Source organism: Bombus huntii, chromosome 10 (assembly GCF_024542735.1).
Source record: "Bombus huntii isolate Logan2020A chromosome 10, iyBomHunt1.1, whole genome shotgun sequence".
Lineage (NCBI taxonomy): Eukaryota > Metazoa > Arthropoda > Insecta > Hymenoptera > Apidae > Bombus > Bombus huntii.
The window spans coordinates 5,037,001-5,057,737 of NC_066247.1; the positions used below are offsets into that span (position 1 = coordinate 5,037,001).

At 32.7% G+C, this 20,737-nt stretch overlaps 2 protein-coding genes and 1 long non-coding RNA gene across 4 annotated transcripts in view; 1 reads left to right on the forward strand and 2 right to left on the reverse strand.

The window, feature by feature from the left end:
- The first annotated feature begins 2,892 nt into the window (after window positions 1-2,892).
- Window positions 2,893-13,121, forward strand: LOC126870067 (phospholipid scramblase 3). Its single transcript, XM_050627502.1, has 6 exons — window positions 2,893-3,619; window positions 7,329-7,427; window positions 7,538-7,755; window positions 9,593-9,748; window positions 9,855-10,016; window positions 10,095-13,121. Exons 1-6 carry the CDS (start codon window positions 2,893-2,895, stop codon window positions 10,137-10,139), a joined length of 1,407 nt encoding a protein of 468 aa, XP_050483459.1. The 3' UTR covers window positions 10,140-13,121.
- Window positions 7,830-8,409, reverse strand: LOC126870145 (uncharacterized). The gene is made up of 2 exons (XR_007691137.1): window positions 8,243-8,409; window positions 7,830-7,998 (listed from the first exon to the last, which is right to left on the reverse strand). It is a non-coding gene; the product is annotated as an uncharacterized LOC126870145 (long non-coding RNA).
- Window positions 12,397-20,737, reverse strand: part of LOC126870082 (arginine kinase) — a 28,875-nt gene continuing 20,534 nt past the window's right edge. For both annotated transcript variants that reach the window (XM_050627542.1, XM_050627541.1), the window contains 3 exons: window positions 14,305-14,665; window positions 13,673-14,047; window positions 12,397-13,544 (listed from right to left, as the gene is read on the reverse strand). In XM_050627542.1, the coding sequence (XP_050483499.1) occupies window positions 13,197-13,544; window positions 13,673-14,047; window positions 14,305-14,649 (1,068 nt within the window). In that variant the 5' untranslated portion in view covers window positions 14,650-14,665 and the 3' untranslated portion in view covers window positions 12,397-13,196. The remainder of the gene's footprint in view (window positions 13,545-13,672; window positions 14,048-14,304; window positions 14,666-20,737) is intronic.

Here is a 20,737-nt window from a genome sequence, read left to right on the forward strand (position 1 = left end):
GAAAAGCGTAATCAGTGCGTGTTACGAGCGCGCGCATTGAAAAAAGATCGTACGAACGAAAAGTTATCGAGGTTGTTCGTAACAAACGAGGAAACCGTCGATTAGGTCTCATGAAATCTAATTCAAGGCTATTAAAAAGTAGCGCATTCAATGAGGTTGAAACTAGATTAAGGTGTTATTTTTCTTTTCAATTCGCACTACACTTTCCTGCCTATTTTGCTGCATGTTTATTTTACCAACTATTTTTTCCTTTTCTTTTTCTTTTTTAAATTATATCGTGTTACATTATAATTTAATAAGACATAAGAACTCATAAGAATTTTAATTTATCCCATATTAAATATATTATAACCGTAAAAATGTATGTACATAACCTAAATAGAGCGAATAAAAGTGGAAATATAGAGTCCTTAGAAAAATATACACTGTGTTTTATATATAACGATAGATAGCGGATGTTTGTACGATTTTATATTTTTATAAACCTGACTAAAGAAATAGAGTCTATATAAAAATTTGTTTTGTCCATTGAATGTCATAATATATATGTCGGAGACAGGTTAGAATTTTTGGGCGTTCGATGAATCTTTACTTACTTTACCGTCGCGGATGTAGCTAATATTTATCGGTACAAATGTGGACACTACAAGAGGCTATGAGTAATGGCGATAGGATGGTCGAGATGATGGTGATAACGAATTCAGGTTCGATAACGAATCCACGGTCCACGGGATGACGAGTACCAACTCAATCAGCAATTCGTCCAACGACTAACTAACTCACTCACTTACTAACTCACTCACTCACTAATTCACTAACTAACTAACTAACTAATTAATTAACTCGTAATCCAAATGAAACTGCCCTTACATATTCCTGTCCTCACTTCTCGGGTCAATCTTTGTTTTTAATCCCTTCCGTTCCTCCCGTGACCGTGGCTATGTCTAGTGACCCACTATGTCACTTCGAGCCCGAACCCATCGTCATAAAGCCAGATTAGAACATTAGAACTATTTCTTATTTTTATTACTTAAGTGTAGCTATAGTAAAAGTCTGTATTAGGGTATTGGGGATTTTCCGAACATTCCGGATGGGAAATCCCGATGTTTTTTCATCTCCGACATATATGTCGGTTCCTTCGGACAAAATGAGTACCAGCTATTGATGCTTCTACCTACCTACAAACCCGCTATAAAACCTAGGTGTTTGTTAATTAAGGTTCTTCAAACGGACAGACAGTCTTTGTCCCAAATTAACCAATTGACAGCAACGTCAATTTCCCTTACTTCCTGAACGAGGGCTATACTCGACGAATCCGATGATCTCATGTCCTTAGACACACCCCATCATAGTTTTCCTCTGTGGCATCATTGGAACGAAGGGTCATTTCTTCTTGCGATCTCATCGACGAAGAGACTAGCGTCTTACGATCTGTGAGTATTACACGTTTGAGTTAGATTTTGTGAGCAAGTATATCTATCATTCCGTTGACCGCGGATTCGTTATCGAGCATAAGACCAACGTCACTAGTGTCGCGAGCGCCCAACCGCCGCGGTTGATTGTCGAGTCGGTAATATTCATACTTGTGTTAACAAACCGTACCTTTGTTATACCACAACGATGGCCAATTCCAACGAAGATTTATCAAACGCCCACAACCTTATTCCTGACGCTTCTCCGACATATATTCTACTTTGGATGTCTTTCACATTCTTGTATATATTATATGTATTTTGTAGATTTTTGGAAATTATCAGAAATCTTGAAAATTAAATTTCCCAAAAATGCAAACATCCGCAGTCTAGTAATGAAGTTACAAAATATAATCTTGGAAATTGTTAAAGACAATAACAAATTTTTTTTTTTTTGAGTAATCTGATTGAGTAATCTGATTTGAGTTCTACGATTTATTGGAATCTTTCATAGGATACTCTTAAGGATGTTTTTGAACTGAGACACCAAAAAAGAATTTTGCTGTTACCCTTAATAATTCTTGAGATAACTATAAATCAGTATGCAAAACAATGAAAACGTGATGAATAATGTTTAATTGATGTATGGATAATGATAATGAAAAGATAAAAACAAATGCTACTATCATGCAATTATATGCTAATTGAATTTGTAATAGTATAGTTTATACTATGATTGAATTGGTATCTGACCAGCAATATCCGTGTAATTTATCGATCATAGACATATCGAGAGACAAAGGATTGTTATCAATGAAAGAATGGAAATTTATCGACTATAGTTCATACAGTTCATATCCTCCCATAAGTTACAACGACCTTTACGAGCGGACAATGACCTGACAATTTCAATAACATAAACAGTATTATACGATTAGAGTTTCGTCACCGCACGATCTTTTTCGTAACTACACTCAGTGCAACCGCTCTGTTGATAAGAAAGGTCGTTATACGAACAGCATTACCGACTAGGGGATATACACAAACATAACCTAGATACCGAAACAAAAAGTAAACAAAGCGAAGAGAAATGCTTTGATTGTTACCTTTTTACATAGAATTATATCACTTAATGTTTGTATAATATATACAGTAAGTTCTTCACAAAATACACATGCAAATGCGTATTTTTGTATGCATGTAATAAAATTACTTACATACTAAGAATACCATGTACATACATATGTTACTAAATTTTAAAAGAATTCGAATTGTATGTTTGCAGCTTCTTTACTAAAATGATAAAATTAGATATTAAGCTTGATTTTTGATTTAATTGATTTTAATTTTAATTTTAATTGATTTTTGATTAAGATTGATTTTTAATCATGATTTTCTTTTTAGTTTCAGGGAAGATAGGAGTTTAAGAAGTTTTATCTTGTCGTGGATTTTAAGAAAGTAATTTATTTAAACAAAAAAAATGCCGACTTTTGCTACTGCACCATTACCTGATGCATTTTCAATACCTCAACCTGGAATCCCACAACCCGGGATAGTACCTGGGATACCACAATCCGGGATAGTACCTGGGATACCACAACCCGGGATAGTACCTGGGATACCACAACCCGGGATGACATCTGGGATACCACAACCCGGGATGGCACCTGAGATACCACAACCCGGGACGGCATCTGGGATACCACAACCCGGGACGGCACCTGGGATACCACAACCCGGGATGGCACCTGGGATATCACAACCCGGGATGGCACCTGGGATACCACGATCCGGGATGGCACCTGGGATACCACAACCCGGGATGGCACCTGGGATACCACGATCCGGGATGGCACCTGGGATACCACAACCCGGGATGGCACCTGGGATACCACGATCCGGGATGGCACCTGGGATACCACAACCCGGGATGGCACCTGGGATACCACAACCCGGGATGGCACCTGGGATACCACGATCCGGGATGGCACCTGGGATACCACGATCCGGGATGGCACCTGGGATACCACAACCCGGGATGGCACCTGGGATACCACAACCCGGGATGGCACCTGGGATACCACAACCCGGGATGGCACCTGGGATACCACGATCCGGGATGGCACCTGGGATATCACGACCTGCACCACCACCGTATGGGATATCAATGCCAGGACCTGAAGCACCACAACCAATGATGCCACAAGGTAAAATTATTTAAAATTTATTTTTCTAGTTCCTGTATCTATAAATATGGTTACCTATTTGTAAATGTTTAATATATATTTATATAGGTTTCCGTTATTTAACAAAAATTTTCTCTGCTCGAAAATTTCAAACGATTACTCGGGATAATATAAAATTGTTGACGAGGTAGATATAAAATTCTTGATTAAAGCACCCTTGAGATATTCGCGTCTTATCAGATTCCGTCAAGATTATTTTTTATGTAGAATGTCTTCGATAAAAGACTTGTTGGCACAAACTGTACTTATATTAATCAGAAATAGATTATTAAAACGTTAATTCGAATATTTGAATTATCAAGAAATAATTAATACACAAGTAATAATACATCAATACAGAAGTAAATTATAAAACTTTTTTAACTAACTATAAATACCGAAGTCTAATGTCATATTCTTCGTACATTTGGATTACATATCATTTGAACAAATAGATAGAACGATCTAGACTCATGATCTATACTACTGAGCCATATTCATAAAATTAAATATACAATATATAAACGTTATATTATGTTTTTATTAAAGATTAACTTTAGAGTAATACTATAAAATATAATCCTTTCATAACAATCCTGTAGCTTTTTAAATACTTGCAAAGCTTCGTCACCATGTTCAGGTAGTAACTCGACTTTGAATTTATCACTCACTAATATTATCTGGGTACATACATATAGTAAGAGAAGAGAGGTTCGTAAACGAAGCACGATACAGCCGCTGTTTGCCAAGTGACGATCAGTAAGTAGATAATAGTCGTCTTCGTTGATGGAAGCGTCACGTATGCAGGATAAGTGACATCCAGTTTCGTGTTTTCGCTCGCATCGTTCTCTTATCGCTAGTAAATACTATTTGTGATCTTGATCGATTCCTAAATCTTTCTAAAAAAAGGTACAACGTAAATCAATTAATATGGTTCATCTATAGATCGTGCGTGTCGATACTTTAAATCAGTTAATATTATTTGTGATCAAGAAAAAAAACATATTATGTAAATACCGGTAGAGCAGTTACTTATACGTGTTAAATATTGACCAGCTATTAATTATAAGTGTTATCAGTGATAAGCGTTTAATAAGAATCGTGAAAAATAAACATATTCATTAGTGAAATGTTATCACAGTGATATTATAGTAAATAATTAATGACCAGAGTTGATTTATAATATCTGGTTGTGGATGAATGTACAAATTTATATATAATTACAGAGTTGCTATGTGACTATTGCAAGCACTTCGTATACTTACTTTTCTATTATTGTACTTCTTTGCGATTCTTTCTTTTACTTTGCGTGTAACGCGATACTTTTATTTATCGCTACACTGTGGATCATTATGCAAAATGTAAATTAATACTTAAGTTCAATCAAAGAAGCGAAACATACATAAACATACATATAGAAATTCAAAATCTCAAATATTGAAATATAGCAATGAGTATTTTACTTTGAATATTTTGTATATTTTTAGAATATTACATACTTTCCATATACTTTTACATTTTTGCATATTTCATTTTCTCTGAAATGTACAAATATTTTCAATCTGTTTATCACTGACTTGCCACTTCTTTATGTCCTTCGAGCAGTTTCATCGAACAGATAGTCACTAAGAAATAAGACTATTACAAAAATGAATAAACTATTAATAATGGAGTTAGTAATTGAAGATGTTAAAAATTAACATTTCTTTTGAACTCATTAATTCCTTACAATTATTTCTACCATGAACAATTTTCAATAACATGTGGTTTTGTGATTCTCGATAAAAGAAAAATTATTTTATCTAAACTAAACTTTCGAAATGACCTTTGATTCTCGTGATGGTCGAGTAGTAAAATGGCAGTTGCGTATTATGGTTGTGTGCTAAGGTGATTCATGGGTAATTTATGGTACGCAAAGGTTAAGGAATATTCTGGCTAATTTATGAAACAACGAGTCGGAAATGTGTCGTCGGATTGATAATCTGCTACCGACGAAGGGCTGGATAATTATGTTGCATAAAATTTCACTTCGTGGCGCTATAAACACCTTCAATTTTGCTGTTCCCTTCTCTAACGCGACGCTTCTATTGTAATACTTTCTCAGAGTTTTGGCATAATCAAAATTTCCAATCGCATTTATTTTACAAGACAATAAAAAGGTTATTTAAAGAACTCAGTTTATGATTGTACTTGGAAGAAACACTTTGTGCAAAAAATCACATAAAATTTGAAAAACAATCTAGGAATAAAACATGTATATAAACAGAATTATCTTAAGAAGGTAAATAATATATGGAATAATCCATGGAAGATAAAGAAATGCAGAAAAATAAATAGAGTATAGGGAAAAGATTGTGATTATTTTAAGATACTATATTAAACAGTTGGAAAAGTTTTAACTCAGGGGGAGCATTTATTGTTTTCTTTATCTAGAAAGATAACGTGAAAAAGCAAACCGTTCTAACTAAAACTATCTTAAGGAAAGTACATAAGTTTTATCATTTTGCTGAGCAGAGGAAACTTGAGAAAATAGCCGACATTAGTATATTGAGTGCTGTCAAAGTTTCGGTATTCCGTAACGCGGTTTCACGTATCGCATAAATTCGTCAAGTATATGTCCATTCTTTCGAACGTTTCAAAATGCGGAAAAATAGAAAATTATTCGAAAATAGTATACACTGACGTATAAGTAAACAATTTTTGCTGAGACTAATAAACAATCTTAAATTATTGTTTATAATTCTAAAAAAAAAATAAGAGTGGGAATTTTGTCTGTGAAATGCATTTTTTATTTATACAAACGCTTGTTAGAAAATGAGAAAGAGTTAAGGAATGATCACTAGAAAATAGTACATATTGTAATATTAATAAGCAAGTTAGAAATGTTTATTACAATTATGAAAAGCAAAAGGTGAAGATTTTGGTTGTGGAAAAAGTGTGTGAGTGATGGAGTCGGAATATATTGAAACTTCCTGGAAGGGAAAGATGCAACAGATTCGAAAACGGCTTCGTGCTTTGGTTAGAAACACGTTAAAGAGATATAGATCAAAGAAGAAGGGCTATACCAGATTCCTTACGGATGAGGAAAAGAGGTGATTCTATTACACGCTTGGACTGCCGATTTAATGGCCTGAAATTAAATTTATGGAGATCCTTCACCCGATAGAAATAAATTTGAAAATTTGATGATCGACTGAGACTAACGATCATTTTGTTTTTAAATTGAAGTTAGAATTTAAATTAACCCTGCCACAGTCTTCGCATTTCAACGTCGCGTTCTTGTTCTCGTCTAAACGAATAGGAAATTAGTATTTTAGTCTTTATATATTTTTATAAATATCTTTTATAATCGATATTTTCTATAAATACTTTGCTTAGATATTTTTTTATAACTATTACTTTTTATAAATATTGTTATGGAAAACTTTGTCGTAAAAGAGGAGACAAGAAATTATATAATATATCTATTTCTTGTTATAATAAATATAAATATAATATATTTGTATTCTCCTAAAAACTTAAGAATTTTTTAACGATTAAAAAAAAGGACAATTGGATCGAAAATGATTCAAACGATGTATAGCTAAATTGGATTAAATCAATTTTTTTTAATATATTAAAAAATGGCCTATAATTAGAAGAAAACATAAAAAAAGAGGTAACTTAAATTTTAATAAATCTTTCATTTTAGGTGGTTGGTCACCGCGGAATACGACTTGTCCACCCGGCTTGGAATACCTTATAGTCCTTGATCGTCTGTACATACGGCAACAACTTGAACTATTGGAAGGTTAGTATTGTATCGTTCGAAACACAACATGCTGTATCTCTCTACTAAACAATGCAAATGTCCGTTGTAACAGTTGTCAATTTGTCAATGAACCAATTAAATAATTACAGTTGTTGTTGGATGGGAGACTGAGAACAAATACTTTGTAACGAATACTAATGGCCAGCCACTGTTTTATATCATGGAAGAGTCAAATATATGCGCGCGTCTGTGCCTGGGTACTCTACGTAATTGTGTATTACACGTGGACGACACCAATCACAGGGAAGTCCTACGTATGGTTCGACCCTGCAGGTGTTCAGGTTGCTGTTGCTTTTGTTGCATGCAGGTATTTCATCCTTTAATATCAATCTGAGAATACGATTGAATACGTACAATGAGTAATCATACGGATAAATAGAATTGAGGTGTTAATATTATATCTAAAATTTGATACCTGATCTTAAATAACTTTAAGTATTATAAATACTTCTCTGCAAAACTAATAATTCTGACATGTACCCTTTCGGTCGCCTATTGGAAATATACAGAATGTCCTAGTTTTTTTTCGGCCATACGTTGTCAGTATATTCTAAAGATCAAAATAAGCAAAGATTGTGATATAGCATATGTCATTGGAAGTATTATTATGATACAAAAGAGTTATAACACAAAAAGGAATACGATATACGAAATGGATGGTAACGAATATGTGTTACTATATTTACTATAAAGTATGAATAGACAACAAATATCTACATCTACATATTTATCTTAAACTTAGTATTTAAATGTTTAGCAGGAATTCATAGTAAACAATTCTATTTTAATACTACCATATGCAATGCAGAATATATTCATTCCACATGTTTCTTTGAAATAATACACCGTGACGATATATTATACAAGCTTCGTTATGAGTTAGCCAATCAGTTAACGAAGGACACGTCTGGCAAGTGCGTTACTGTAATTTATAGCGGGCAGTAGATACGGTTTGCAAAACGTACGTCTGAGTTTCTTCTCCAACATGCTGTGCACACAACGCGCAAACTTTCTTCGCACGTGCGCACCATCTGTGACGATTACCTTTGACGAAAAGTTATTCGGCACATTAGAAAAGCCGGTCACGATCGATACTCTTTGACCAGTACCGCTCGTTGAAGCCGCTTTTGGATACGTTGTTTCGGCCTCTAGTGAAGAACCTCACTCACTCGATCCCCGTAGAAGAGCTCCTGTAAATAGAACCCTTTAATACAAATACTCCTCGAACGCACAGTCGTTACAGAAGAAAGTCGAACGAATAACTTATAATACATAATAACAAATATTTTTACAGGGGTTTAAACATCTGTCACTTCATCCATTCTGATTTATAAAGAAAGATATTTTTATATTAACACATTGTACTGACAAGCAAATTTTGTATATTTTACTTTGGGAGCTGCAATAGAGTAAAATATACTAAACTGTAATATTTAATTTGTGCAAAATATTAGTATATTGTATTTGCGCATTTTTTCTGGCAATGTTATGTAAGTCATTCACATTATTGAAAATTTGTTAGTCCATGAAATTTATCTTATTCCAATCATTTAAAAAATCTGGTAACGTGCATCACTGATGACCATGCCTGCCAACGTGTTGAAACATACTAATTTTGTGATACTTTTTTATATTTTCAAAATTACTATTTGTAAATTTGAAAGAACTAATGTTTTGGATATAACGAGCATAACGTGGTTAATTGTAATACTTTATTTTTAAATTATTCCATTAGTTATCGCGAATGTTATTTTGTAGCTTTCATTTATGATTAAAAAGAAACACGTTTGAATTATGCATAGAGCAAGCACGCTATGCCGATTTCTGTGCATCTACCTTGCGCAACCTTGTAAAAGATAGAAACAGTCAGCATGCTGACCAAACCTTTTTTCACATTCTTTATACTCATGAATTCTTTGATTCAGATTTATTAGTAACAACGTATGAATATTTAGCAAAACGATATTGGACGTACTTAAATATTAAAACTAGAATCAGATTTATTCCCTTCTTTCAATCATTCCTCATAGTTGTTTTGAATTTCGAAATTACCGCCATTCTTTTTCCTAAAAGGTTATATATTTAAATTATTTAATTAAATTTAATTTAATTTAATTTGCATTTGAATTTGAATTTATTTTCAGATGCTAGAGGTATATTCTGGAGAAATGCTTCTCGGTTCTGTAATAGAAGATTGCCATATTTTTAGGCCTTCGTTTTCTATTCGCGATGCATTTGGGGAAACAGTTTTAAAGATTACGGGACCATACTTTAGATTTTGCGGAAACGCGACATATAAGGTAGAACATTAATTGTAGTATATATTAATTGTAATAATAGTTACAGAACATCTTTTTAAAGATCATTTAACTAGTATTTACATAACTCTTTTCTCCTTTCCCTCAGATAAAGTCTGCTGATGGGCTACATAGAGTTGGAGAAATTAAAAAGAAATGGAGTGGTTTTACTACAGAAATTTTTACAGACGCTGATGATTTCAGCCTACATTTTCCTATGGATTTAGATGTTAAAATTAAAGCTGTTTTACTCGGTGCCTGTATTCTCATCGTAAGTTATCATATAGACAGATTTGTACATATATTAATATCAATAAATTTATCGATTTTACAAATATTTATGTTTTAGGATTTCATGTATTTCGAAGGAAACACCAAAAGGAACTCTATATAGAATTCGTAAAATGCTTAAAGGAATATTTACTGATCTGAAATGAATAGTTTATTGTTGTGCTCTATTATAATATAAGGTAAACAGCTTGCAATGAAGAATCACTGTTGTTGAAAGCTGTCAACTTTACCTAAACTTTTTCAGCTTAAAATTTGTCATATTTTTTATATCAAATTATTAATGAATACGTGTAATACTGTTAACAAATATGATGTACAAGTACTATTAAGCTATCAGCATCATTGCTATTTCTGTATTCAATGTTGGAACGAATTTATCGTATATTTTTATATTTGTATATATATTGCTCATCTTCCTATAAAGGATATGTTCAGAAGTTTTCGAACAAATACGTTTTATGACTTTTATTACAAGATTTTCGCAATATTTCTAATATAACACGAACACGAATTATTAGGTTATAAGTTTTTAATTTACTTTAATGCAAATATATGTACACAGTATACAAATATTATACAGGGTATTTTTGAAATTATGATATAACCAGAAAGGAGGTGATTCCTCATGTAAAAGTAAGTTGAAAATATAGAATGAAATTTGTTCATATCTGCCTATTTCACTCAATCTGGTTAGTTGCCGTTACTTTTACTCATTTTTATGAATATCAATCGGGATTTAGTATAATTGTAACTAATATAGTTACTTTTAATGACTTATTTAATTTAATAGTTTATAAATTATTGAAAATGTCTTTGTATCACAGATAGATATTATGTACTTCCTTGGTGAATTAAAGAAGCATGGACTGATGATAATATGTTAATTCCTATATCTCACATTTCATATTTTTAATTGGATGACCCCGCATTAATGAATATTCAAACTCGATTTTCTCGAAGACGGAGCTCTATACGAAAATATTTTAATTATTCATTATCATATTATTTATTATCATATTTTCGATTTAATTCTACATAAGGAATCATCTGCTTTCTGTTTATACTACTATTTCGGAAACACTGTATATACATAAGTTTTTATAATTGCGGGTTATATATACTCTTTTTATATTTTTGTGTATTTGCTTAAGGGCATTAAATATTTAAACTGCCTTAACATTTATCAGACAAATGTAATTACTCATCATAAATAATGTTAATCTTTTTGATAAAAGACTTAATTCTGTTGTATGATTAAAAGATCTCCTAATTGTCATTTAAAGATATCAAAAGGAATCAAATTAAATAAAGAAGGACAATTATTGTGTATGTTCTTTATTCGTGTTTTAAATTCACATCTTCATACATCTGATAGTGGAGCTGTTACCGCCTCAGCTGCAGCACATAGTATGCTATATTTGTCGCAGATGTTCTTGGTTTTAGTAAAAAATGAGAATGGAAAAACAATATGTGTGTAACATCCTTTCCTACACACGTTAGAAAACGGCCACCGAGATGCTGCAGATATTGCACTCGTTGCGTTTTTTTAACACATCAAGGACCGGATTCACGCGCTAAATTTAGGTTTCAAAATGGAGACTTCACACTTCTTTGTCATATCTTCCAGTTTTTTAACGCTCGAGAATCTTCTCTTATTATTTTTCGCAATTTTTATAAAAAGAAAGATAATAAAATTTATACGCACACTAAACTGTCGCAATGATTGAGCGTAAATTCTTCCACTTTTGGCGAAAGATGAGATAATATTAATTTTAAAACATAAAAGGTTGTTAAAGCCAATACTTTCAAAAGAGTTTTGACAGTTCTCAAAATGGCGGCAGTTCAGATGTAGAATTACATAATTAAATCCAGATATTGTAATACTCTCGACAAAACGTTTCTTGCCTTTTTTTCATCCATACAAATTCGTCTTTTATATTGATATCAAACGACGCGACTTATTTCGTCGAAAATAGGGTCAAAAAGGATCGATTTCTCGTATGGAACACCGTACAAAAATCCAGGGCGTCCTCAACGTGTTAAGCAAAAGGTCTCACGACCCGTTTGTAGTTTTCGATCAATGTAAACGTCATACATAACGATACATCTTGTTTTTTTTCCTCGTCATTAGACATTATTACAAATGTTGAATTATTTCCATCGCGAGACAACATGGTGCAGATACAACGATACTTCCGGTTCATAGTGGTAGAAAGAGAAAAGCAAAAGGTTCGAGGCAAAACGAAGAAAGGAATGATAGAGAAAATGAAAGAATACTGCGTGTATTTTTTCTACATGCTGGATATTACATGTCCTTAGAAAAAAAAGAAAGAAGAAAACAGGGTGAAATAAAATTAAAATACTGTTAAAGATATAATATAATGCGTATTATATAGAACTTATAATACAAGCTTTTTCTTCTCTTTTCCATTTTCTTTTTGTTCGTACGGATTGATACAAAGGAACTTGAGTCAACGTAAGAGACAATAATATAATAATAATAATAATAATAATAATAATATAACGGTAATAATATTAATTAATAATAATAATAGTAATCATATCGCGTGTGTAAAGAGGGAGGTGGAGACCGTAGAGACGTGCAAAAGTTCACCGTTCACGACAATTCTAGATATTTTTTCAAAAATTTAGGATATTTAAGATTCGATCTTTAGATTTTGACTAGGCTAGCTAGAGTTTTATAGAATCAATTTTTATCGCGAACGACGCTTACATCGTCTCCGTTTGGAACTCTAAGAACGCGCTTTATAGCTGCGTGAAGAGATCTTAGCACATCGAGGACCAAAACCATATTATACCACCATTATTATACCACGTGACAAAAAGCGTGGATCAGAAATCCCAGAAATGCCCCATTGTCTTTTAGAAATTGTTTCTTTTTTTAGGATATCCTCCTATTATTCTTTAATTTCCTTCCTCACGTTTGAAAACGTGAACAAACTATAATACATTTTTATCTTTCTCTTCGATATACGCGTTTCTTTCAGTTTATGCGGGAAACAGTATGGAAATTTCTTAAAGATGTTTGAATTTCGTTTTCGTTTTCCGAAGGAAAGGAGATCCTCGATGTATCAAGAACGTCTAAAGGGCGAATAAAAGAGGGAAATGATCGCGTGGTTGCTTTTTTCTGGCGCGCTGTTTAAAGTTCTTTCTCGAGCTTGATCAGCTCGGCGATTCCATCGTGCATCTCCTTCACAGCCTGATACTCGGTCAGACCGAGACGTCGTTTATTGGAAATGTCGTAGATACCACCCTCGGCCTCGGTGTGCTCTCCGCGAGTACCACGGACCTGGAGATTGAACTTTCCAGCAATTTCTTCAAGCTTCTCCCTGTTAGCGGCCAATTTAGGCAGTTTGATGTGTACAGAGGCACGGACAGTAGTACCTAAGTTGGTAGGGCAGAAGGTCAAGAAACCAAGACGGTCGTGGTGGGAGAAAGGAAGTCGTTTTTCGATCTCGTTCACGGCGCTCACCAGACGACGATAGACCTTCAAGGAAAAGAATGTTAATTACTTAACTTGAAAGGCTATAGACGTTTTTGTTCCTACGATCATTGATATAGTCATTAGATTGCGGATATTTGTTTAATTATACTTCATTTAATTATTTTTTGTACCTGTCCAAGATCACCGCCCATCTGCATGGAAATGATACGGAGATGATCTTCCTCGTTGCACCAGACCAAGAAGGTCTTGGCATCGTTGTGGTAGATACCACGGCCAGTGGGCCAGAAGCGGCAAGCATTGGCAGCTTGCAAGAAGCGATCACCCTCCTTGAACAGGAAGTGGTCGTCGATCAGTTTCTGCTGAACTTCTTTGCTCATACCAGTTAGAGGATAGAAAGTTCCCTTGAGTTCACCCTCTAAGCCAGATAGAGTGCTAGAGACTTTCTCTTCCATTTCTTTGTACTGAGCTTCAGTCAGGCAGGGGTTGAATGGATAGCCTTCCAGAGAACGGCCGCATCTTACACGGGTGGAGACGATGAACTCACCCTGGGAAGAATAAAGGATTAATCAATACTTTATATTTATTAAGTTCTTGAGAGGAATGGTTATCTTAGAAGTAGCCTAGGAATCATTCTTCCACTACTACTGAACGAGTATGAATTTATTATAATTATAGTTTTATAGTTATTACCGAATAAAAATAAATTTGCAATAATATTTGCTATATTAATCTTAATCCTGTATGTTATAATAAATACTGTGCGTTTCATTGCATCTAAACTACAATCTAACTCAATACTAACAGCTGGGTCAAGGTTGCCAAGGCTATCGACGTCTCCAAAGTCTTTTGGTGGATGCTTGTCAGTCTTCTTGAAGCCACCATGGTAGTCTTCAATGATGGGATCGAAGAGGTCAGCAAAAACTGTGTAAGAATCAGCATCAGGCGCGTAGATACCGACACCAGAGTCCAGATTCTCCACACCAGACTGGATCACATCAAGGAGGGTGGATCCAAAGGAAGTCTTCTTTGTCTTCAGTTGATCGAAGACCTCTTTGGACAGATACTTCTTCAGCAGAGATTTGCTGTCAGAGCCAGCCACTTTGGAGAAGCCAGCTTCCAGTTTGTCCAAAACTGCCTGGTCAACCATATTGCTATTTTTCTTGCTATAAACAATTAAATTACACTATAAATTAAGTATTAAGAACATACGATATGGAAAATAATTTTTAAAACAATTTGAACATTTTTTTAACGTTCTTGACTACTTTTAAAAATATAGTAGATTGAACCTAGAAAATTTGTTCAAATTAATCAATACAAGAACAAGACAGTAAGATAGTAAAATCACGAATGCAAAATGTAAAGTAATGCAATGGATCTACAAACAGATTTTTACACTTATAAGATAACCGTATTTTACATGAAGCAAAAGAATATCAAATAGATTAATAGGACCAGGAGAATTAGTCTTTCCTTCTTTGTTATTCGATACATAATGTTTTCCACTTCAATGATAGATTGGAAATCAATTATAGCGTAGACGGGACTTTTGTAACAAGGTCGTTTAATTTCTTATCAGTGTCTCTTATCGTGAAAAATTACGTGTTTATTTGCACGTATTATTCGTACCAGATCGTCTACGATAGTCATAACTGTCTGCTATATTACGATATACGCGATAGTACAATGGAATATATTTCGAGATTTTAGAAAATCCGTTGTATCGATATGCATACATAGTATCTGCCTTGTATAAAAATTGGTTTAACAGTCGCATTTTTATGCACATATCATAAATGTAGAAGCTTTTTGAAATTGGTGATAAGCAGCAAGATAGCCAGTGCAAATATTGAAGTTCTTAATTGCAGTGAAACAGAATTTAACTTTGAATATTTGCGATGAAGTATACTCTTTATTTCCCTCTTTTTTATTAAATATATTTTGCTAATTGATACTTAACAAAAATTGTATTATTGTAATTAATACATTTGAAATATATGAATATAATATATCTAAACAATTCTATCTATTATTTCTAAAAGGTATTTGTATATTATACTATAATGAATGAGTTACAACCACTAACACATTCTTTACATTCCACTATTCATATGTGCAGATATAATAATCTCAAGCTAATTACGTCTAATTTTTTCTTCTGGAATTAATTCAAACAAACTGTTTAAAATAATAAACGTAACTTATCAAAACACGTAGTTTACTAATATTTAAACATTTAATGTTAAATAATGTTATAGAATAAAAAGTGCGCTAATAAACTATAAACAATTTTTATTACAACCTAATGTTCTATAAAAATTAAATATTATGGTGTACTATTGAAATATTAACGCGTTAACGCAATGTTTTACTTCATTTTTTGTTCAAGCAATTTACATCATACAATCCTGTTCTTTTTTAACATTGCGACTACGAAAAAGATTCAATGCATTTTTCGTATCTTAATAATGATATATAAATTATTTTCATTTTCTTTTTTTTTTATTCTTTAGTTTTTACGTACTATGTACTATTTCACTATTCTGTCCTTAATTTGTTAATAAAAATAAATAATATAAAAATATTTATGCAACTTCTACGAATTTAATTAAACAAACGAAAAGGAGTAAGATATTAGATAAAGGTACTTTGGATATTTTGTATATTTCTGCCTATTATATATATATTCTATGAATTTTTGCATATTTAAATTTCTCATAAACGCATAAAAATCCATAGTCTACATATTATCCATTCCTAAAACATCCCCCACTATTCTCATCATTTTCCTTTGAGACACCTTGTATGTTGTACATAACCCATATAACTTTTACGTAACATCACCCTCATCGTAATGCAACTTTCACAACCCTCTTGCAACTCCATGATTACAAAACAATCTCATCGACGATGACGATGCTTCAACAAATTTCCCCATACACGCTCTATATACTAATTATTGTAACCATAATTAATTACAAGTTTTCTAACTATCACGAAACATCTGATGAGTAACAATAAGAAAATATAGAAAAATATAAAAGAAACATTTATTAAAATGTCAGTCGAATCCTCAAAACATACTTAAAACTCATAAATGATAACGATGCTTCAACAAAGAATGATAGTCGGAAAGTGGCAAAGTACCCCTTCAAGCACATACAAAATTCTAGTAAGACATCATTCTATAAGTTCTAATTGTATCATAAAATGTACAATTAGTTATGGCAAAAAATATGAATTGGAACTTTCTGATTTCAAATGATCATAACTTGGAAATGTAAAAAAAATGTAAAAGTTCAAACGCTATTTTACAAAGAAAAGTTGATACTAATATTGTTACTTAATAACAATAACACGCGACAAATTAAGGTAAAACATTACAATATAAATGTCCTATGAAACATGTTTGTTATTATATTATAACTTACTTCGAAAACAAATGGAATGTATTGAGTACGAGGAGTTATTGTTACGTTTCATCCTTATCTTCTTCGGATGATAGTTCTTCAATAAAATCATCGTTAACGACGAAGTATGCAATGTGTGATGCCTTGTTAGAATATTAGGCGCCTGAAGGGATACAAATTTGTCACTTTTTCGCCATTTTTCTTCTCCCATATAAGCTCTACGAGGTTATTTCAATCATAATAAATCACAAGTTTTCTAACTATCATGAGACATCTAATAATTAACAATATGGCGATGTACAAACAATAAGGAAACGTACAAAAGTATGAAAGAAAAATTTGTTAGAAGTCAACCGAATATCCTTGGCGCTACTCACCAAGTTCCAAATAGTTTAATAGTTTGTCGGGAGATGGGATTAGCAAAGAGTCGAGCCAATGGTCTCACAAAGGTATCCTTTGATGCGGAGAGGGCTTTAAGGAGTTTAAACGAGCCTGACATCGAGAATTCCAATAGCAACAGCTGTCTTGTCGGATCTCATGCACTTTTCTATTGCGCTACCTCGTGAATCGAAAGGGCTCATCGTTACTCGTGTTTGTTAGGTTAGAATCGAATGAGGATAGGGCGCGTTCTCGAAACATGGCGTCGATTTTATACATGAATATGGGAACGAATATATATACAAAACATAGTTCAAGCAGTTATAATAAAGCAGTAATACAGAGAATATCATTAGGCATCAAGTGTTTAATAATTTTTATGAATTAAAACATTGAAAACGTCCATCGTTTATGAAAAAATTGAGATAATAATACGATAAATAATGATACATCGTTAAGGAGATAAGATTGTGACACAAGAGGATATTATATTAACAAAGTGTATTTCCTTATTAATGTTATGACTGTATTGCAAGGTGTCAGATATATTGCTCAAAATAATAAAACATTTGAAATCACGATAAAGCAACTATTTTATACTTTATCATTTTTAAAAACATAGAGTTGCTCAGATTAATTATTTCGTGCAAAATTGCAAAATGTACCTATTACACGATTAGTGACGTAGGCGTGACTCGTCGTTGGTGCACATTTTGAAACACATTTTGATACACATAATATTTCGCTCGAACTTTTCTTCATAATAATAGTGGCAGATTATATTTGGATTAAATACAAAATTCACGTGATTCTTCATCATCAGATACTGATATAAGGGGATAATGATACTACTTGAAATAAGAAATTCATTATCAATATACTTAATGGTATTTCAACGTTTCTTTATAAGAATCTGTAAATCTCATATTACATGTATGTGTATCTATGCTCATAGAATTTTATTTGTAATCGCGATATTCTACATCTCTTAGATAATAATATGGATTAATCGCTGTACAATAATCACATTTAATCTTGAGTGATATTTTTATATAAAATAAAACAATTCTTTCGATTCTCAAATTACTCCTCTTCCGTGTCTTTATTTCACAAAACGGAGGAATTCCAACCTCGTCCAATTTCCACAATAATTACTAATAACTTCTACTTTATTTTTAAAAATGAAAAATCTCACAATCGCAAGCTAAATGTTTCTCCTTTTCCAGATCATTTTCAATTATATTCGCTCATTCGAATTCACTTTCTTATTGCTGCAAAAAATTGCATAAAAGAGAGAAAGAGAAAATAACAATAAATTAACGGAATCCTTCTGCCTTTTTATTCGAGAACAGTGGTAAGCTGTGGTGTTTTTGTTTTTACTGTAATAGAGCAGATTTCAAGGTAAATTTAAAAAAATGGCATTTGCAACGCCATTATTTCCCTCTGCCTTGCGATTTATAAAATTAATCGATGTAGCTCCTGTTTAATGATAATTGCAGAATTTGTATTGCTCAACCCTTGGGTTGAAATGTAAAATAGAGAAAGTTCGAGCGAGACTGCAGATATTCGGACAGATGGTGGCTTTTTAACCGAGTCGAAACACTGCTTGTGCCAACCAGCAATACGTACTCGTCCTCGACGTTCGTTTCATCCGACTCGCATATGCCCAGCGACGTGCATACGCCCATTGTCGACGATTATGCGCCGATTATGCCTCGATTATCGCCCCGGGTTATGCGTCTATTTATAAGCGACACGAACAGTTAACGGTCGATCCTCTCTTTCTCTTATGAAACCGTGCATCCGTCGACGACGACGACCACGAGACGATGAGAAGGAAGAACTCAGCCAGACGCTAATCACAACGATGTCACTCGACGTCGACCAGGATTAGGATAACGCGATCCCATCGCGTCTCCAAAGCTTCGCCTCTCTGTTTTTCCCCCGCTATGTGAAAACAGATTCTCAGACACGAGATTTTTCTTCTCTTCCGTATTTCTTCTTCAAACGAGATTTTACGACACCGAGGATTTTATGGCGAATTAACCATTTTAGTGATTGAGAATTGAGTGACGGTTTTTGTGCTTGAATTTTTAGTGCGACACTGCGTGTTCTCTGATATTTCCTTCAGTGGTTTCATATTTTCTTGGACTCATGTTCTTTATCGATATCGCTATAATTTCTATAGCTGTTTTTTATCTATGCGGTAATATCGATCGATTGAAAAGCATCTGCTGGATGATGTGCGTTTTTGGTAATAAATGATAAGTGATTATTATATTTGGAAGAGGCTATCAAAAGACTTCTACAAAAGCATTTCATCGTCAGGAGTAATATGAAAGTTTGATAAATCTAGAGATTTGTATATTTTATATTAACTGTTTTGTTTAAATATATACGTAGAAGAAGGAGACGCTGTCTAATAAAAATTAACGATTGTTACCACAGTAATATAATAAACCTAGATACGATTTCAATCGATCATTAATCTTCCATCGATTTAATAAAAAAAAAAAAAAATTACGAATGATAATGAATGATAAGATAAGGTGCTAAACAACAGACATTTTAACTTACGATCTTAATCAACATTTATATATATTTATAGATATTTTAGAAAAGTGAAGAAATCCCTTTCGTAAATTGTGTTGATCAAAACATTATACACGAAAATTTTATATTATTCCACAAGCTACCGATCTGCAATTCTGTTCTAAACAAATAATTTAAAAGATTGAAATATTGCACGTCCATTTTTTTTAAATACACCGTGATATTAAAAAAAAAAAAGGGAGAATTGAGAATATAAAAATGAAAATTAATTTCGGTCACTAATATGAGAAATAATTATACGTTAATAGTTAATTTATTAAATCTTCATAAATACACAAAAGTAATTTTACTCGTATATTCTGAGATAGTTAACGGACAGATCCACGTTGATTAAGACTACTCAATTAATTATAATTAATAATTACATTCTTGAAACATCTTTTTTAATAGTCTGTACACATATTTATTTATACTCTCATATATGCCAGTGGAAATGACTTGCACTCTTATGTTGTCAGATAATATCTTTACCCATACAAATCCGATCAATTGTTGTCTTAAGTTTCCTTGTGATATTTTACGAATACGACGGACAACAGCAAACGATAAGGATCAAATAATGATCTGACAGTATTTTTTAATTTATCTCATCACGATATCTTTATTGAAATAGATTGAAATACTTATTATACCAATTAAACTTACACTTAGTCATTACTAATTTCAATCAAAGTTTCTTACATTTATCGTGTGGCTAATTAACAGAAAGAAGTGTTTCCTTGCTCTGAAAAAATTGGAGATTCTTGTCCTCGACAAGTAAATAGAATTTATAGCAAAATCTAGTACGATTTTGACATTCTAAATATTTTTTCTAAAAATTCTATTCATTCTAAA